The sequence below is a fragment of the Myripristis murdjan genome, chromosome 13 (genome assembly GCF_902150065.1).
Source record: "Myripristis murdjan chromosome 13, fMyrMur1.1, whole genome shotgun sequence".
Classification (NCBI taxonomy): Eukaryota; Metazoa; Chordata; class Actinopteri; order Holocentriformes; family Holocentridae; genus Myripristis; species Myripristis murdjan.
This window is the reverse complement of record NC_043992.1, coordinates 8,453,050-8,471,182: the sequence shown is the minus strand read 5'-3', so window position 1 is coordinate 8,471,182 and position 18,133 is coordinate 8,453,050. Positions and strand designations below refer to the sequence as shown.

The following is an 18,133-nucleotide window of genomic DNA, read 5'->3' as shown; positions in this document are numbered from 1 at the left end:
TCTGTTCCTCTTTCTCTCTGTGGCTTTTTCTCCACTCCTCTCTCTATTTGTCTTATCATTCTAATTTTATCCCATTCTCTCTCTCTCTCTATTTCCATCTGTTCCTCCTTGTCTCCCTCTCCCTCACTCTCTGTTGTACCTCTGTATGGATGCATTAACAGCATAAATGTGCTCCCAGGGAAACCTCTAAGCCTTTGTTTGACCCTGTGCTGCGTCCTTGAGAGGTTTTAGTTCACTTCTGGTGTCTCAGTTGCTTTTTCAGTAAAAGAAGGGAAAACATAATGAGACTGAGAGGAAACATGGAGGCTGTGCAGCTGCATCACAACTTTGATGATGATGGTGAACTTAAAAGTCCATTGGGGAATTAGTTGTGCACAAATAATTTTTAATTATATATATATATATATTTATATATATATATAAAGGCAAAAGACAGATACCTGAAGAGCTTCATCTGAAGATCCATTCACTGACATGGCAAACTGGTTGCTACCTAAGCAGACAGCAGATGATTCAGCAAAGCTACTGGGACCAGTTGGGTTGCACCGACTGGTCTTCACTTAGCCTGTAACTGCTAAGTCAGTCTTTGTTAACACCAGTCTTGAAAATGGCCTTGGCATCGGTTGCAACCAAAGGCGGATATTCCAATTCCTTTTTGGGAGGGGACAAGAGACAGAAAAGAGTCCACAGATTGGCCTGGTGCTGTCTGCCTCATCAGCAAAATCACTACCAGCCCAAGAGGAGCTGATGGAAACTTTGACTTATTCCACCATAAGCATAAATGATGTCATACCTATTTGCTTGAAGCAGCTTGTAAAAGATATAAAATTAATTCTGCTACCATCTATAAAACAGCGTATTCTGGTTTCTGCAAATCAAAAGAAAGTCAGAATGCCAGTCAGCGGAGTTTCCCAGCATGCTTTTGGGCAACAGACCTTTACTGAGCCCAGTTCATTGTTGTTTGGCTCTTGTTCCCTCTTTAGTCTGTATGTGTGTTGTTCATCATGTGCTCTTTGTGTTGTGGTATTAAGTTTCTGTTATTGTCTGTTCTTTTGGTCTACCTCCATCCGCTGTGTGATTTGTGATATGATAACCAGATTTATGCTACTCCAAAATAAAAGACTGGATGTTGAAGACAGCCAAAGCAGTGTCATCCTTCACAAGTAAACCCAGATTGCCAAGAAATAATGTGTATTATCTAAACCCGAATTTTTAGAAAAATGTTCGGAGGAGTAGTTTATCCGTCAGAAAGCCATTATTCGTTACTTGGCGAGTATGGATTGAGATTTGGGTGCATCCCGACATGAGATTATCCCAACAGCCAAACAAGATGGCTACGTAAACACAAAATGAATCAGATCAGCTATATCAGCGAATAGATGACTTAGCGAATAAGTGATCTGTTCAAAGTTTTAAAGAAGAAAATCACAAATCAACAGTGCTTATTGAATTCTGTTTAGACCGTCAAGTTGCACCGTCAGAAACACAATCAGCCATTTGTTTCCCAGGAGCTGATGCGTCCGGCGTCGCCGCCAGGGGCCTCGGGCTGAACGTTTGTTATTTGGTGTTTCCATTCGTGTGATATGCATCTGTGTGTTTGACGGAACATGAAGATGAAGAATAATCACGAGCACTTACCGCATTCTCCGGCATGTACTTTTAAAAACGCCTGGCTGACACATGTGCCGTCCGTCCATCATGGCTGTCAGACACACTGATTGTCCCTGTCATCAGACGAGCGATCCATCATCCACAACCCTCTAATGAATCGCACTCTAATGGCACCTCTCTGCTGCTGGAAACCAACTTTCCCTCCCTGTCACCTTGCAGTTATTGTTCACTTATTTTGTTCGTTTTTTTCCCTCTGCGCTGTTTGACTCAGACTTCCTGTTCATTATTCACAGGCACGTCAACGTTTTAAACACTCCGACAGAGGCAGAAAATCCCTGTGCTGCCTAAAGATCCTGTTCATTCCATTTTTAACACTAATAATAATACCAATATTAACAGTAACTGCCATAAAAATAAATTTACAGTGTTTTACAAGATATTAAACCTTTGTATATTATTTTATTGTCAGGTATAATGTTGCTGTATTTTGTAATTCTTTTGTACCTCTGTCTAAGTGCAATAATAATCATAATAACCCAATAATACTAACATACTTCTCAATACAGAGGTACAAACGGCTTCACTAAAATGGTAAAATAGTATTATTACGCATTTCTCTGCAGTGAAATCCTAACTGACTTCCTGTGATTATGAACTTAATAAATAAAAATAATGACTTTTTCTCTGGATTTGTTTTCTTATTATAATCCCATGGATGTCACCCCATCCAGTCCCAAAGCTAGTGTGTTATGTGCACAACAAATACTGCAGATATATGAATAATAATGTTGTGGGTTAAGTGAAACACATTTTTAAAGCCTAAATTTGATACCAAAGCTAAATAAACTGTGACCTTGAACGCTTTGATCACCACAACAGGAATCGAGATTAAAATGAGTATTTCTGCTGAAAAAAATACCAAAAAATGGGGTTTGAGGCCAACCCTGCTCAGTTCATTTTTAACACCTTGCATGATGAATTAGAGATACCACATAAGAACCACCCTGACGATTTGGCAGCATTATTGATTTTCTAGATCAACCCGGGTTGGTAGCGATCGCACAGGTGACCCTGCGCTGTACGAAACATCAGGACTTTGGTTTCTTGTCCCCTCATTTAGTTTAGGATCATCACCGATATCTCTGGATAAGCAATGATACCTACCTGAACGGAGACTGCCAAGACACAAACACAGAAAATACAGCAGCAACTCATTGACCACCTTTACATGCACACCATATTCCTGTATTATTTGGAATATCCTCAATATTCCGGTTGCGCACGAGTCATGTAAACATCTGCCGAACCTGATTAAGGTCATATTCCAGTTGGTGAATATTCTGAATAAGACCCCTGGCATGTGCCTGTTTTAACCAGAATATTGTGCCATGTAAACACCTTAATTGGAAAATGCCCCGTACCGATGCCCCGTGCTCGATTCACAAGGAATCCTGGGGCGTCTTTGTTGCTATGGTTACTGCAAGCGGGGAGAACAACATGGCGAACAGCAGCAAGAGTCAAGAGACTGCAGTCTGCCTTCAGCTAATCAAAGACTTAAATATCATGGAGGATATCGATGGGAGAAACAGAACATATTCTTCTTCTTCTGTATTTCCGGCAGACCAGACGCCTATAGGCTCATTGCTGCCCCCCGCAGGTTGAGTGTTGCATTAAATAAGAGCGTGGACTACGCCGAAACACGGGAATATGCCAAGTAACATGTAAACAGAATATTCCAGTTGCTGCAGCGCATATAAACTCCTTATTCTGAAAATTACCTTAACCAGAATATTGACCCGAATCGGAATATGGTGTGCATGTAAACGTAGTCATTCAACCTCGTTCCGGTTGTGGTTGTAAGAGTGCAGAAGATACTGGGTCTTTCCGGATGTTGATAACAGGAAAAGTGAAAACACTCCTTTAAGCAAAATTATCGTCTGTGTGCACCTGGTAGTTGTATGTGCATTTTAGATACTCATACAGAGGTGTTAAACGAGTGGTTATTTTAAGAGTGTTAGCCGGGGGGAAGTCCACCTCAATGGCAGGAGGCTAACAGTTAGCATTTGGAGCATCCAGCCAGTATCCAGCACTCAGTAACAATGAGAGGAAGATGTCACTATCTGTATGGAGAAAAGTGACTACACTGACACCAGAACTTATTTTGGTCAAAGAGGGTGAACCTGTGGTGTCTCAGTCCCGTTTTGTGATTCAGGTTCAGGAGAAGACCGGACATAAACATCATGCCTGGTGCAGCTTTAACAAAACGATAAGACACTAAAAACACTCACACACCGTCACTCTTGATCACATGTTGCACCTCCTCACGGTTCCTCTGGATTTCTGGAGAGAAGTCTTGATCAAAATGTACTCATATGTCATCTGCCGTCGTTTCCAAACCTGATGCAACAAGACATCTTTCGTTTGATAGTCTAAGAATCTATCTATGATAGATCTTTGGCGGGACTTGCTCTGCTCTCGGTTCGTCTGTGAGGGACCCGTGTGCTCTCTCTATGTGGATAATTCAGTCTTCTGGCAGTTCTAGAGATTTCTCTGAAAGTTCAGTCACATATTGTCTCATGTCGTTTTTTTTCTTCTTTTCCTCCTGTAGCTCCATAGATTATTCCGCCTCGGTCTATTTTCCAGGTCTAGGCATTTCTCCTGTAGCTTGGCCTCTCTTGTGCAGCAGGCACTCGATGGCCCTCTCGTGTCACGTTCCTCTGTCCTCGGTCTACTTGCTCCTCTCTTTCCCTCCATTTCCCCTCCAGCTTTTTCAGTTCGATCCGTCAAATCTTTCATGTTCTCCTGCACTCTCTCTGGTCTCTGTTTAGTATCTTCTGGGGCCTCTTTGTGCTTGTTCCTCAGCTCTTGGATCTTGGAGAGCATTAGCGATTCTTCCTCAGCTCCGTCCTGCGGGGGGAGGTGTGATGATCTCTCCGTCTGCTCTTGTTCGTCGCTCTTTCCCTTTCCCACCACGCTCGTTTACTTTTTGTCAGCTCATCACGTTCAGATAAATGTTAGTGCTTGGGTTGTAGCGTATGCCTCAATATTTATCCTGCATACGACTGGTTTAAAGAGAGTTGGCGCCACAGCTGCCGGTGTCATGGCATCACCGGAAGTCTCACTCCGTCTCTCTTATAGTTTCATCCCTTTGTCCTCAAGCTGTATGGATCTGTGGTTACAGTTTGTGTGAGTCCTCGCTCTCACGATGCGGGGAGCGGAGCCTCATTGTTGCTGATCGACCCTGATGAATGTGATTATAGCTCGTGGCAACCGGGCATTTCTTAAGGAGAGCGAGACAAAGATTGATTGATGATCTGCTTTATCTGGCGAAGGTGAGAGAGGAGAAAAGGAGCAAAATGCGGCGTTTTGTGTTGGAGGAGGGGACCACAGACTGGTCTTTGTCCATCCGTCCATTCATGTTTGTGTTCAGTCTTCTGTCACGTGCCCTTTAAGGCATTTTAAGGTCCGAACAGGTCAAAACTGGATGTTGGTTAGCTGGTTAGATTAGATGAAGTGTTTATCTGTAGTTTCAGTGCCATAAAACATATGAATTAATTACAAGCGAATAATTAAATGCAACAAAAAATTATGCAAATGAACGTGTATGGCAATAATATCTGTTTCGGCAAATGAGGACTAAGCACTTTGTATGTGGGACTGATGGCGTCATGTCACTGTGGTTTTGCAAAGATGCACTTTTGCATTTGTTTTCCCAAAACTCAGTAATTCATCACATTGCGTGTTTTTTTTTCCCTGTCTAATATCACCGTTAAATTACAAGGACGGTGTGTCGTTTCCTTCATCTGTCCACCTGCACTTGTTAATGTGACCGCCAGCCGCCATGAGGTCAGAGGTCACGCAGCAGCCGCTCATGTCATGAAATCCTAAGTCCTGTTTTTATTTAACAAATGCATTTCGATTGCAAATGATCACATCTCTTTTTATAAAATAAAACGTTTTGTCACACTGTCTGTAGATAGCCCCCAACAGAATCTAAATTGTCCAATATCAGCAAGTTAGTTGAATGCCAGTAAGCCATAAATCATATTTGGACAATGTGTTGCCATATCTATTGACATTCTGTTGTGTGTGCTGAATTTTAACAAACATGGAGGCCTTGTTGACTTCATTACTGGATTATTCCTGTTGCATTATTATGAAACCCACTGGAGTTGTGGGCAAGACATGTCTGCAGGGTAAAGGTTAGGGATCTGTTTGGGCGAAGGCTTACGTCAAGCCTTTTTTAACAACAGGCCAACAAATTTTTGCCCAGAACTCTGCTGGAATCCATAATAAGATTTTACATGTCGAAATGTAATTTATGACTTATTGATAGTCAATTGACCTGTTGTTGATATTTAACTTATAACTTATCAGTTGACATTGTGGTGAATAAAGGGAACCATCTAAAGAAAATGTGACCAAAAGTTTAGCTGCATTGTTGGGATTTTATTTTGACATTATTTTGACATTTGCAGTTTTTTGTTTATAGAGAAGCGTTGATGGTCGATTGATTTGTCATTAGAAGATTCTGTTTCACATAATTCCTTACAGTCAGTGTGTGTGAAAACGTTGTAAGCAGTCAGGTTTCAAAGTCTATATTATGCATTATTGCCCGGTGTTTTGTGTTGGATGGGGTGTGCAGCGTTTTGAATGATCAAAATGTTTTTTTCATACTTTGTGTGAACACCATCATGCTTGTGGCTCCAACCCACATTTCAGCGATGCGTTTCTGTCAGTTTTCTGCAGCCCTGCTACACTATAAGGCGTACTCACCATTACTCATCACCGGCAGCCAGGGGCACACACACACACACACACATGCTTGTGTGTGTGTGTGTGTGTGTGTGTGTGTGTTTCAGAGTGAATGTGTGAGTTTTTCTAAGTTCAGCTCAGATGCATCATCTCTGTTTCTAAATGTGGAAGTCTAACAAATATCTCCCTTTTGTCTTTCAGGTAGAGGATGCCATGTTAATGTTTGATAAAACCACCAACCGACACAGAGGTAGGTTACAATGCCAGTGCTACTGGTCTTTGTGTGTGTGTGTGTGTGTATGTGTGTGTGTGTGTGTGTGTGTGTTTAGACTTGGAGTATCCCATGCTTCTTTAGGCAGGGAATCGATAGCCGCCACACTTAAGCCCATGCTGGTGCATTATATGCAGTACATAAAAGCCTGTTCCCTTCTGGCATCCATATCTTCAAGCTCAATACACACACGCGCACGCACACACATACACATGCACACACTCACACATGCACACACATATTAACAACAACCACAACAATAAGTGGATTTCCTCAAGGATTCCTACTTCCCTCAAGGTCAATTCCATTGTTGTTTGTTATAGATAGCTTTCACTCTGCCCAGCGATCCATACTAAATCTGTTCCCTTATCATGGCCATTCTCCATGCTGCACACTCATACACACACACACACACCCACACACACATCATGCGTACATACAAGTGCATGCACCCTTATATGACAACTCAGCCTGACAGCTAAACACACCATAGACCAACATTTATTTTCCCTATCAATTTAATTAGCCTCATTTCCCCTTCAGCTATTTTGCCCCCTCCGATAAGTCGATATGGATCTGCACTGGCATTCTCGAGATTGGATGATGAGAGAGAGAGAGAGGGAGAGAAAGAGGGCGAGAGAGTGAGAAAGAGAGAGAGAGAGAGAGAGAGAGAGAGAGGAAAGAATGAGAAGGTAGAACAAGAAAGTGAGAGAAGGAGCAAAAGAAAACGATGTACGATAGTTGAATAGAAAGAGAGAGATTGAGGGAAGGGAGGGAGGTGGGAGGGAGGCCTGTGTGGTCCGATAAGAGTTCAGATAGCTGATGCTGCAGAGCGACGTAGGCGGCAGGCCAGTTATCTCCCCCCAACCTTATCTCCAAGCCTTATCGCTGGCTTCACCAACGCAACCCTCTGCCCCGAAGCAGAGGACTTTACAAAGACACAATGCTGAGGGAAGCAGCCAGGGCTTCACTTTAGAGGAGCCATTTAAGGAAGGGCTACAGGAAAACCAAGTAACCCACTCCAAACCACCGCCATGTCTGTTACTGGGATTGGAAATATGATCGAGGGTGATAAAAACTAAAGCGGTGTATTCTGAGGCTGCATCTTTGTTTGTTTAAGCTTAGGGACTCAGTTTAAGGATTGCAGTATAAGCCATGAAAAGAGCGGTGATTTGAATGTTCTCATTTACTACAGTTTCTCCACATTTTACATCACAATAAACCACTTATTATACTTACACTTATTATATACCACTATTATATACCACTATTATATACTACTCTCTAAAGAACGTCCACCTGACAGAAAACAGCAGTCAGTCAATAGTTTGATAAACAGTGTATGCGTGTTCCAAATCCTTTTTTTTTTTTTTTTTTTATTGCTCTCCTTGCTGCTACTGAGACCTGAGACCTAGTTATGTGAACCAGCAGGCTTGGTGCAAATGGAAATTAAATTTTTCCCGTGATGAGTTGTGAGGTCAGTCTTGTCTTAAGATACCGTCCCACTCAGAGGTTAGAGGGATCTGCACTGTAACAAGCAAAAATCAAATCCGTGTTGAAAACTCCTGGAGCTACTGCAAAGAAGCCTATAAACTTAAGGCGAGTGGGAGTCAAAAAAAGAAACAACAAACAAACAAAAAACAACTTTTTTAAGATAAAATCTACAATGTTTTGTTTCAACAATTTGATATCTTCTTATAATTTCACTTTAGAAAATGACAAAATTCTTAAGATCTTTTTCTGACTAAATATTTTCTTGAGAATTTTCTTAACTTTGAAGTTAAGGTAAAATTAATGTTATTTAACTCATATATTTAACTCATAGGGTTCATGTAAAACTTCCCCTTAACTTGAAACACAATATTAAATAAACTCAAAATTTGTATTAACTTAATTTAATCCAAAATTATGTTAATTTATTTGCATTGCCTTTTACGTTTTACGGGGGACGGCTCAGCAGGCAGAACGGTCTTCTGGTTATCAGAAGGTTGCTGGTTTGATTCCTGGCTCCTCCAGAGAGCATGTTGAAGTGTCCTTGAGCAAGACCTTGAACCCCCCAACTGCTCCTGATGGGCAGCTTGGCACCTTGCATGCCATTTGTGTGTGACTGTGTGTGTGAATGTGTGTGTGTGAGGCAGACATTGTAAAGTGCTTTGAGTGGGCTTTGGACTAGAAAAGCGCTATAGCAATGCCGTCCGTTTATGTAATAAAATTACATGGAAAATTTACTTGAAATTAAGTTACGTAAAGTCAACAATTCTGGCTTAGTTACTTTGTTGAGTGTGGAAAGTTTGGGACTGGAGCATGCCGGTTTGAATCTCAGGCCCAGCTGGGAAAACGCAGCGGAGCAAAGTGAATGAGCGACACACTCCTCCTCCCTCAGCGCCACCGTGCCCTTGATCAAGGCACTTAACCCGTAACTGCTTCAGTGGAGCCGCTCAGCGTCCAACAGGTTAAGTGTTTTCCTTCCCTGCTAGTATTTTCCGGCTTGTATGAAACTGCCCATTACTCTCCACAGGACGTCAAATTGTAACACAGGTCTCCAAGGTCAGACAGAGCCCTTTCACAGCCATTAAGAATAAAACCAACAAACAAGCCACCCATCATGCCCACAATTAAGCACCCAGTCGACACTACTCTGGTGAAACCCCTGCCTCCTGCACCGCTCTGAATGTCACAAACACGGTTCCCTAAGTGCCTCTTCTGCTTCTTCTTCTTTTTTTTTTTTTTTGTTTAAATTGAAGATGATTTCACCTTATATGCTGAAAATGCATGATCACTTTTGTGGCGTTGGCGATCCCCTTGAATTTGCGCGTGAAGTGGGTTCTCCTCTAGCCGAGCGACGGAGAGCTTTCAAAGCTTTCCAAATCCTCACACAGGGAGCCACACGGGGAGATGACTGAGTAATTCCAGTTAGGTCTGGGAGATTGGTCGAATTTTATTCTCAGTTATGGCTTTTGATGATTCTGCAAACAATAGTCTAGATAAAATGATTATTGTGCCATATTGCGTTTCACGGTGATGTTCTGGATTTGTTCTCAGCCCTCCCTAAGAAACCCAAACTCACTCTCGGCCACACTGCAGGATGTCGACTGACTGCGGCAAGGTCAAAAAATGCACGATGTTTCCAAAGCGATGGAGTAATTGTATTAAATGATCGTGATCTCAGCGCTGACCAAAGTAATCGTGATTCTGATTTCTGCCAAAATCGAGCCACGCTGCTTCCAGTGCAGCTGTGCAGTTTGACTCGCTGCTGTTGAAACACGGTGAACTCGTGCAGCCGGCTGTTGCGTAGTGAGGCAGGAGAAACACGGAGGAACAAAACACTTTTGGGAAACGAAGCAAGTGTCAGAAAAAAGGAGACATCTATAGATAGCCTCAGTCAATCAGAAAAACAGGCAGGCAGCAATCAGCACCGACTGTGCTCAGATCGTTTCAGAGCTGCAGTCATTTTAACTAGATGTAACTTTCCAAGTACAAGCCTTGTTACCCAAGTTGACAGAGGGAAAAAAAGAGTGAAAAATAAATCTTTTACAACTTTAGAGGAAGAAATGTCTGAATGATTGTTGGCATTTCTGCTTTTATTGATAAGAGTCACAGAAACACCAGTATGCATTGTGATGCCTAACTAGTTATTTATGTAAGATGGATTTTTTTCTTATGACCAAACCTGACTCTAACCTCAGCTAAAGGGTTTCAGTTTTGTAACCTCAGAGTTTTAGTAAAGCCTAAACCAAACTCTGTCTTAACCTGAAAGACAGCAGCTGTGTTAGCTGTCGTTTCCGCTGACGACCAGGTGAAGGAAGGCGGTCCTGATTGTGTTGGTGTCACACGGGTCTAACGCTGCCACGCGAGACGACATCAATTTTTCTGTTGTTGTGTCCGTAACATCTGAAGTTTACAGTTTGTGTCAGACTCAGAATCAGAATGAGAGCTGCGTTATTGATCCATGAGGGGAAAATGGCTCAGTTGCAGTTGCTCTATTCTCAAGAGAAGAAATAAATTATCCATAAGAAAGTAGAAATATGAAATATAATAATATGTGCCTTACAAATTTTACAAAGTATATGCATTCTGTATAATTTGTAAAGTATGTTCATTATGTGCACTAAGTGTCAATGTGTTCATTAATCCTACACATTATCACAACAATACATTCAGAACTAAGAAATTCAGCGCATTTAAAAATACGCTCAATTTCTTATTTTCATGCCATGTTATTGGTATAATAGTGTTTTTTTCCCCAGTAAAAACCAAATTAATGTAACATTCATTCTGTTGCCTTATTTCATATCGTACTGTAGCCGTGCAGACATGCCCTGTTTTTGCTTATTTCTGGGCCTGCAGGTGAGCCCGTTGCAGCACAGCGCTGTCAAGGCCGGCCTGGCCGGCAGCAGACTGCTGAGGGCAGCAGGGCTCGCTCTACTTAGTCATTATTTATTTATTTTTTAAATTTTTTTTTTATTTATTTTGCAACACTCATTCGAATTTTAAGCTTGGTTTTAAAGTTACCCTCCCCACCGCTGCAAGCTAGCTGTGTGCCTTTCCATTTTTACATGTCCCGTTGAATAATATAACTCCTGCCATTCTTTAGGTAATTTGGCTGTGAGCAGGTCTGTTACACTTTAATCAGAAGGTCATGGATTATGAACTGTGTCCCATGTGCACATGTGTGTTCCCTTCAGCCCTTCATTGAATCACTCACTCATCCACTTTCGAAGATTAAAATGTGTGTGAAATGCGCTGCTATGTGGAGGATGGCAATTTGATGTGTGATTTGCGGCACTTTGGTTATTTGTAAGTCCTGGTAGAGAAAGCAGAAGCTGGTCTTTGTTGCGGCGGGCTCATCTAATTTGTATTTCCTATCACAAGATGACTAGCAGGCATAAAGGCTGGACTGTCAGGTCATTGATTTTTCAGCAGAATTTTCTTTTGTTCAGGTATAGACGTGTTTTACGGCTGCCACCTAAGCTGAGGTTCCCCACCTCCTTTGACAAACTGCCTGCTAATGCTGAAGCCCAAACCTCGACTTGTGACTTCTGTTTCTTCTGATGACAATCTGTGATCCTTAAAGAAATCACACATAAATGTAAAAAGTCATTCTCAAACACGCTGGTATTAAAAAGTACCGCTTTGACTTAGTACATTTGTTGTTGTTTTTTGGTCCCTAAATATCTTTTGTAGCACGTGGAATGTCCTAAATACTTATGAATCCGTGAAATTTGCTGGTATATTAGATTAATGCATTCTCCAGTTTCCTGTTGCCTCCTGGTTTGAGGAACAGCTTATAATGTTACCAAATTATTCATGTGTCCAGGAGTTTTCATTGAAACAAACATTCACTGTCCAACACCTGAAAACTGTAAAAGGAGGAGCTCTTGGTGATCTACACTGCATCTCTGCATCAGCTTTGGTTGGTGTCTTTGTCTCATTCCCATCGGCGACTGGGAAAATGTGAAAGGTGTGACATCACGTTGAGATTTACAGCATGACAACGACGGCATTTGATAGAAATAGATCCGATATTAAGTTAACTCTTTCCAGCACAGTTTAGTTTTAAGGGTTTTTTTGATGTGTTTTTTAAATTCATATGCAGGGTCTGCAAAATGAAACTAGCCAACGCACCACAGTGCCACTGACAAGCAGCTTTAGGCAGCAACATCTCACCGGCCGTTCACACCAGTTACTACAAAAGCAAGCGACATTAATTCAGCATTTTCCAGTGGCAGCTGGCAACAACTTAATGCAAATTAACCACGTATTGCATGCAACATGTAAGCGTGACAACTGAAGCAGACCAATCAGAGTGCTTGTCCTTGGGTCCTGCGACACAAACACAACACACAAGGCTCCTTCATGGTCCAGTCAGAGCTGAAAATGTGAACGTCAGCGGCAGACACGCCTGCAAGGGACACCAGGAGACAAGAGACCATGTGGCTTCATTTTGAGATCTGGCTTTTGAAAAATGCGACTGAATGGCCCAACACAGTGCCACCAACAGGCTAAAAACTCTACAGCCCTGGTGATTTCTACCAGTCGTGGGGAATGCTGTGGTTACTGCTTTGCACTACAGGTGATATTCATGGTGAAATGTTGTTTTCATTTATTTTAGTTCTTGTTTTTTCACTTTGGTACTAGCAAATCAAGCTGTGGCAGCCGCCAAAAGAGGCCGTCTGCAGAAAAAAAAAACAAAAAAACTTGAAATCTATATGGCTTAGTTCTGTGCTGCTGTTGACTGGAAACTGGCCGATTCATCACCGACACAACTGATCAATTTTGTGTTTAGGCTGTAACAGCCCATCTCCAGAAATCACACACGAGGGGATAAAAACGTAACATTTGAAGTGTAAAAGCCACAATCATACCTTATCTTGTCTGACTTCAGCACTTTCCATGCTCCTCTCCTGAAGTGAAAGGGCTTTGTCTTTGCGTCTCCTTGACACTTTGTCTCCTTAATCTTGATGCTCTTTTTTTTTTTCTTTTGGAGACACTGGAACAACAAAGCGCAGTAGTTTGGCTTTCTATTAATCAGGACAGGACTGTGAGGCTGCCCTGTCATTCCAGAGGCATGGGGGAGGTTTCAGATTCGGGAAACTATGAATCACATCAAACTGGAAACAATTTGTTTCAGAATACTGTCACACATGCAAATTGCGCATATGCAATTTCAGTCTATCAAATTTTCAGATCACAGAATTGTAAAAAAGAAGCAAGCATTACCCTTTCATTAATAAGAATGAATGATTACTTGGGTTATTGGACTGGGCTTTTGCAAAAGATTTAATTATTTAGCTGCTATTCACTCCTAATAAAACAGCAGGCTGCCGTTCAAACATAAATTGTATTTGAACAGATTCAAATCGTATTAAAAATTATCATTAAATATCCATGGCACAAGTTCATTAGACTGACGACAGCTTGGCACTGACAGGTTCAGCACATTAATAGCTAGTAGCTCTCACCAGGGCAAGAAAACAAACCATTTGTTATGTGAAAAACAAGTTATCACTTCGCAATAATAATTTGTAGTATATGTCACAATATGTGTATGCATGCTTGTCATCTCCTTTCTCAGTGTGTCTTCCCCTGTGTGCTTTACTTCATTTCATATGCTGTGTGCTGAAGTGTCTTATGCAATGCTTGTTAACAGACTAATAATGCCAGCTGAGCCTCGCAGGCAGCAGGGAAACCTGTAGTGTCCTGTTCAGTCTTTTGTTTGAAGCTCAAGTCTTTAGATTGTAGCTGACCAGAATATGTCTATGAATGACTTGGCCATGCATTGATTTTTCTGTTTAGTCTGCGTTAAGGAACAAAAACACCTCTCTACCTGCTCAGACTCCTGGTTTCCTCTAATTCCTGACTTGAGGATGACTTGAGTTTTGTCATCTCGAGCTTCACCTAGAGATGGCTTCCTGATTTGTTTTTTACTCTGTTTGTTCTGCTAAATTCATGCTTGCAGTCAGCACCGATTTGCAGCCTGCAAATAAATATCTACCAGCCGAGCAAGACCTCTAAGTTCCTCTGTGTTCAGTGTCATTGCTCTCATCTCATCATATGTGCTCGATGCACCAGGTTTCACTTTCACTGTTCACGGCGAGCCAGTAGCTGGTGTGCGCTCCCAAAATGCATTCTTAATTTGGCGCCCTTATCAGCGCTGCATATTGTTGGGTGCGTTCTTTGATAGCCTCTGTTCCAAAGCGTGAAATTATCCATTGCATTTCCTCTTCCACTTGAAACGCTGTCTCTTCATTAGAGCTCTGACTCGGGGAATCTTGCATCCAGGTGGTTGCACGTAATTTGTAGAAAGAGGATGACACTGGCTGTTTGGACAAACCTCTTCAAGTAACTTTTTGTGGACAGCTGCTCCAATAAAGGCGTTCTCTATTTTGGCCCCTAATAATACAAGTGAGGTTTGCTGACTCTGCTCTTTCGGCTGAAATGACTTGAATTAACCGAACAAGTGTAATGTTTAAACTGTGATGCAATAAGGAGAGTGTAGTGTATTTTGGCTCTGTGGGAAAGGTAGTTAGAGCCCACTGACATACATAGTGAAATGAAAATGTTACTTAAACCTCTCTGGTTCTAAATCTCAGTGTTGGCTTATGTTGGCTGCATGTTATGAAGGTGCATTTATTGGATTTAAGGTTCTAACTGGAGCCACAAACCACCAGGGAACCAGGGTTACAATCAGACGTCCAATTTATTTTATGCTGTAAATGCTGTTGTTGTCATGATGGTTGCCTTGATGGTTGCCATGGGTCTAAACAAAAGGAAACAAATAATAATATTTTGCCCAAACACATAATAAAATCAATCTTTAAGTCATCTTAAATATCTGCACATTGCAGGACCATACGTATTTCAAATAATAATTTGCCAAACATCCTCATAATAATCACATAACATTTTAAATCAAATTATCAATTCACCTTCATGTTAATACTTAGATGCATCATGATGCCAGTGAATTAAAAGGAAAGTACTGCTTACATTGGAGGTTTGTCAAAAGACACATGGCAAACACCTACAAACACTCCATCAGCAAACAAAGAAAAGAGGGAGGTCCTTCTCCAGGCCTCTGTTTATAAGGTACGAGGTGCTCCAACAATACACCACTTGACAAAGATAAAAGGAAATAAGTTTACAGTTTCTAACAGTGCAAAACACCAGCCAGCGCTGAAATTTGGTTCATCTATATCAAGACTTCAGATCAGTGTTCGCCACAGACCATGTATTGTCGATATGTGTTCCAATGCTGCACTGCTTTGGTCTTTTCAGAAGATCCACTCATGTTGAAAGTCCATTTTAGAAACCCTACCGGCATTTGTCATCAACCTGAGCAGTAATCTGTCTCTGAAGTGAAGGAATCCCAGGCAGTAACTTCATTATCCAGTATCAGATTTCCATCAAGCATCTGCATTTGATGGACAGCAACATGCTGGAGGTGGCCAAGTTCGATAATAACCCTGACAAGCTCTAAAAAATTGGATTCTGGCACAGTAAATATTCATATTAATACATCTGAACAAACTGTGCTGAGCTGATATACATAAATACTTTTAGTCCCAATCTCTCAAAACAAGGCAGGTGGTAGCTGTGGAGTCTAGATGTCACCACAACTTTCATTTTCAATTATTTAGATGTCAGTCTCACTAATTTATTTTTATTTATCCTTTATCTATCCAGCAAGGTTCCATTGTGATTAGTTGACTGTCTATCAGATATAAAAAACTGGATGTCAACTCATGTCCTTCAGTTTCTGACAAAACTGAACTTCTAAAATGGACCAGATCACTTGCACTGCTGAAGTCAGCCTTCACTTGACACGATGTGAAGTCACTCACCAAAGACCTTGGTGTTGTATTTGATCCGAGCCTGAACCTCCCGGAGAACGATGCCAACAAACTCATCCCACAAAAAAAAAAAAAAAAAAAAAAAAATCTAAATGGATATTTTGGTTTTTGGTTTTTGCTTCCTTTCCACAACACTATTATGCATTGTGCAAAAAAAGGGTGCATACCTATAACACTGAGCCAGGTGAATATAGGTAATCTGCATTTTTGTACTTCTACCTCGTGAACAGAATACACACTCAGAACTATACACTCAATCCATTCCCTCTCTGCTCTGCCTTGTAGCTCCTCTGTCCTTTGGACCAGAACCAGAGCTTTTTGGTTCTTGATGTTGTTGTTTTTTCCTGAATAAAAATCTCACATGTGCGTCGCTTTGGATAACAGCATCTTCCAAATTTGAACTGTAATTGCGATCGTAAATGTGTGATTTTGGGATACGGCTATTTTCAAAAACATGGCTGGACTGATTTGTCTTTTCAGTTGTATTTTCCAGAACGGTTGTGTCCATGTAAACGTGGCCTTGGCTGCTGGCTCTGTCTCCTCTGACTGATGGCAGCTGCCGTGTCGCGATCTGCAGCTGCCAACTTTTAAACAGGCAAACATCAGCCCCAACGACGGATGCGACTCTTCTCCGAGCGTTGTTTTCTGAGATGTTTGTTCTTGCAGACCCTGGGTAACCAATCACGGGCCTCGTGGACTGGTGTCCTACGAACTTGTGGTCCTCCCTGGTGAGTAATGAGCTGCACCTGGGCCGTGTCTACCTGAGACCAGGTGTTGCTCATTAACCAGCAGAGAAACGAATGAAAGCTGATTAGCAAGCCTGGAGTCTTCCAAACAAAAGTTGTAGAGAACTTGGCATCAACACCTTTTTCCTTTTAGCACAAGCAAGACTGAGGAGCTGTTGATGAAACAGATCTGTTGATAAGGAAACAAAATCAGTTTTTGACCAAGCTTTCACAGTTTCATCACAGTAAAAGTTGAAATCATGAAATCAGCTTTGGAAACTGAATTATTTTTACATCCCAGTTTCACAAAGTGATACAGTTAGAAGGTATTGGTGAGTACAGATGTTGTCTTTACTCAGGATCGAATGTTAATTTGTCTCGGACGATTTGTTGAGACTAATATTAATATTTTTTCAATATTTGGTAACATAATTTTGCTTTACATGATTGAAGCTGAAAAACACTGCGACAACACTTCGATGCAGTCACCTTCCTGTGGGCTGAAGCAAATAGGCTTTACCTGTGTTTAGGACAGAATGGTTACAATTTTTGTTTTACTAGTTATTTTTATTTATTCAATTATATATATAACAATTTGAAAGCTGTGATTCCAGTGAGTCACACCACTTTGAAATACTTGAGGTTCAAACTTAACCCTGAGCAAATTCACTTGATCTTGATAAAAAAAAAAAAAGAAAATTACTAGAAAAAGAAATAACATTAAAAAATTTGTTATGGCTAGAAGCATCAGAGTTGTGTGAAGGCTTTGACAACTCGAGGTGACATTAAATTCGGTTTCCATCTGTGTGTTTGTGCATCGCAGGGTTTGAAAATCCAGCTCTGCGTTATGAAAATGAAAAATGCCTTGGCTAACAAAATAGTAAACACTGATTAAAGAGGGTGTGTGTTGACACCCCCGGTGGGTTTTCTTAACTTGGGGGTGTGTGATCTTAAAGTCAGTATGGGCTTTCTGATTGCAAAGTGAAGCCCACGGTCGAGGTGTGTGTGTGTGCACGTGCGCATGCATGTGAGCACTGATTGCAGGCACAAGACTTTTCTTTTTCATTTCTTTTCAGCAGGGGGGTGATTACAGTACCCTGTAGGCAGGAAACCCCTAACACACACACACACACACACACACACACACACACAGCAACTGACTTTACACTTCACAAGCCCACTCCCAACATTAAGAAGCCCCAGATTAGCCTCCCTGTGCACGACACATTTGTGGTGTTCACACGGGTCACTGTGCTGATCTGTGCATCATTAGAGCCACATTCAGTTTCCATGCATCTTAAAACCCATCAGCTTCACTTTATTCTGCTTCACTTTATTCTGCTTCATTTTATTCTGCTTCACTTTATTCTGCATACATTTGTGTTGATGTAGAGATTTTCATTTGATACACAATTTAG

The 18,133-nt window shown here is 41.4% G+C and overlaps 1 protein-coding gene across 8 annotated transcripts in view; it reads left to right on the top strand.

Moving 5' to 3' along the window:
* Nucleotides 1-18,133, top strand: part of LOC115369625 (RNA-binding protein Musashi homolog 2) — a 367,622-nt gene that overhangs the window by 184,835 nt on the left and 164,654 nt on the right. For all 8 annotated transcript variants that reach the window (XM_030066268.1, XM_030066269.1, XM_030066264.1 and 5 more), the window contains exon 7: nt 6,568-6,616. In XM_030066268.1, the coding sequence (XP_029922128.1) occupies nt 6,568-6,616 (49 nt within the window). The remainder of the gene's footprint in view (nt 1-6,567; nt 6,617-18,133) is intronic.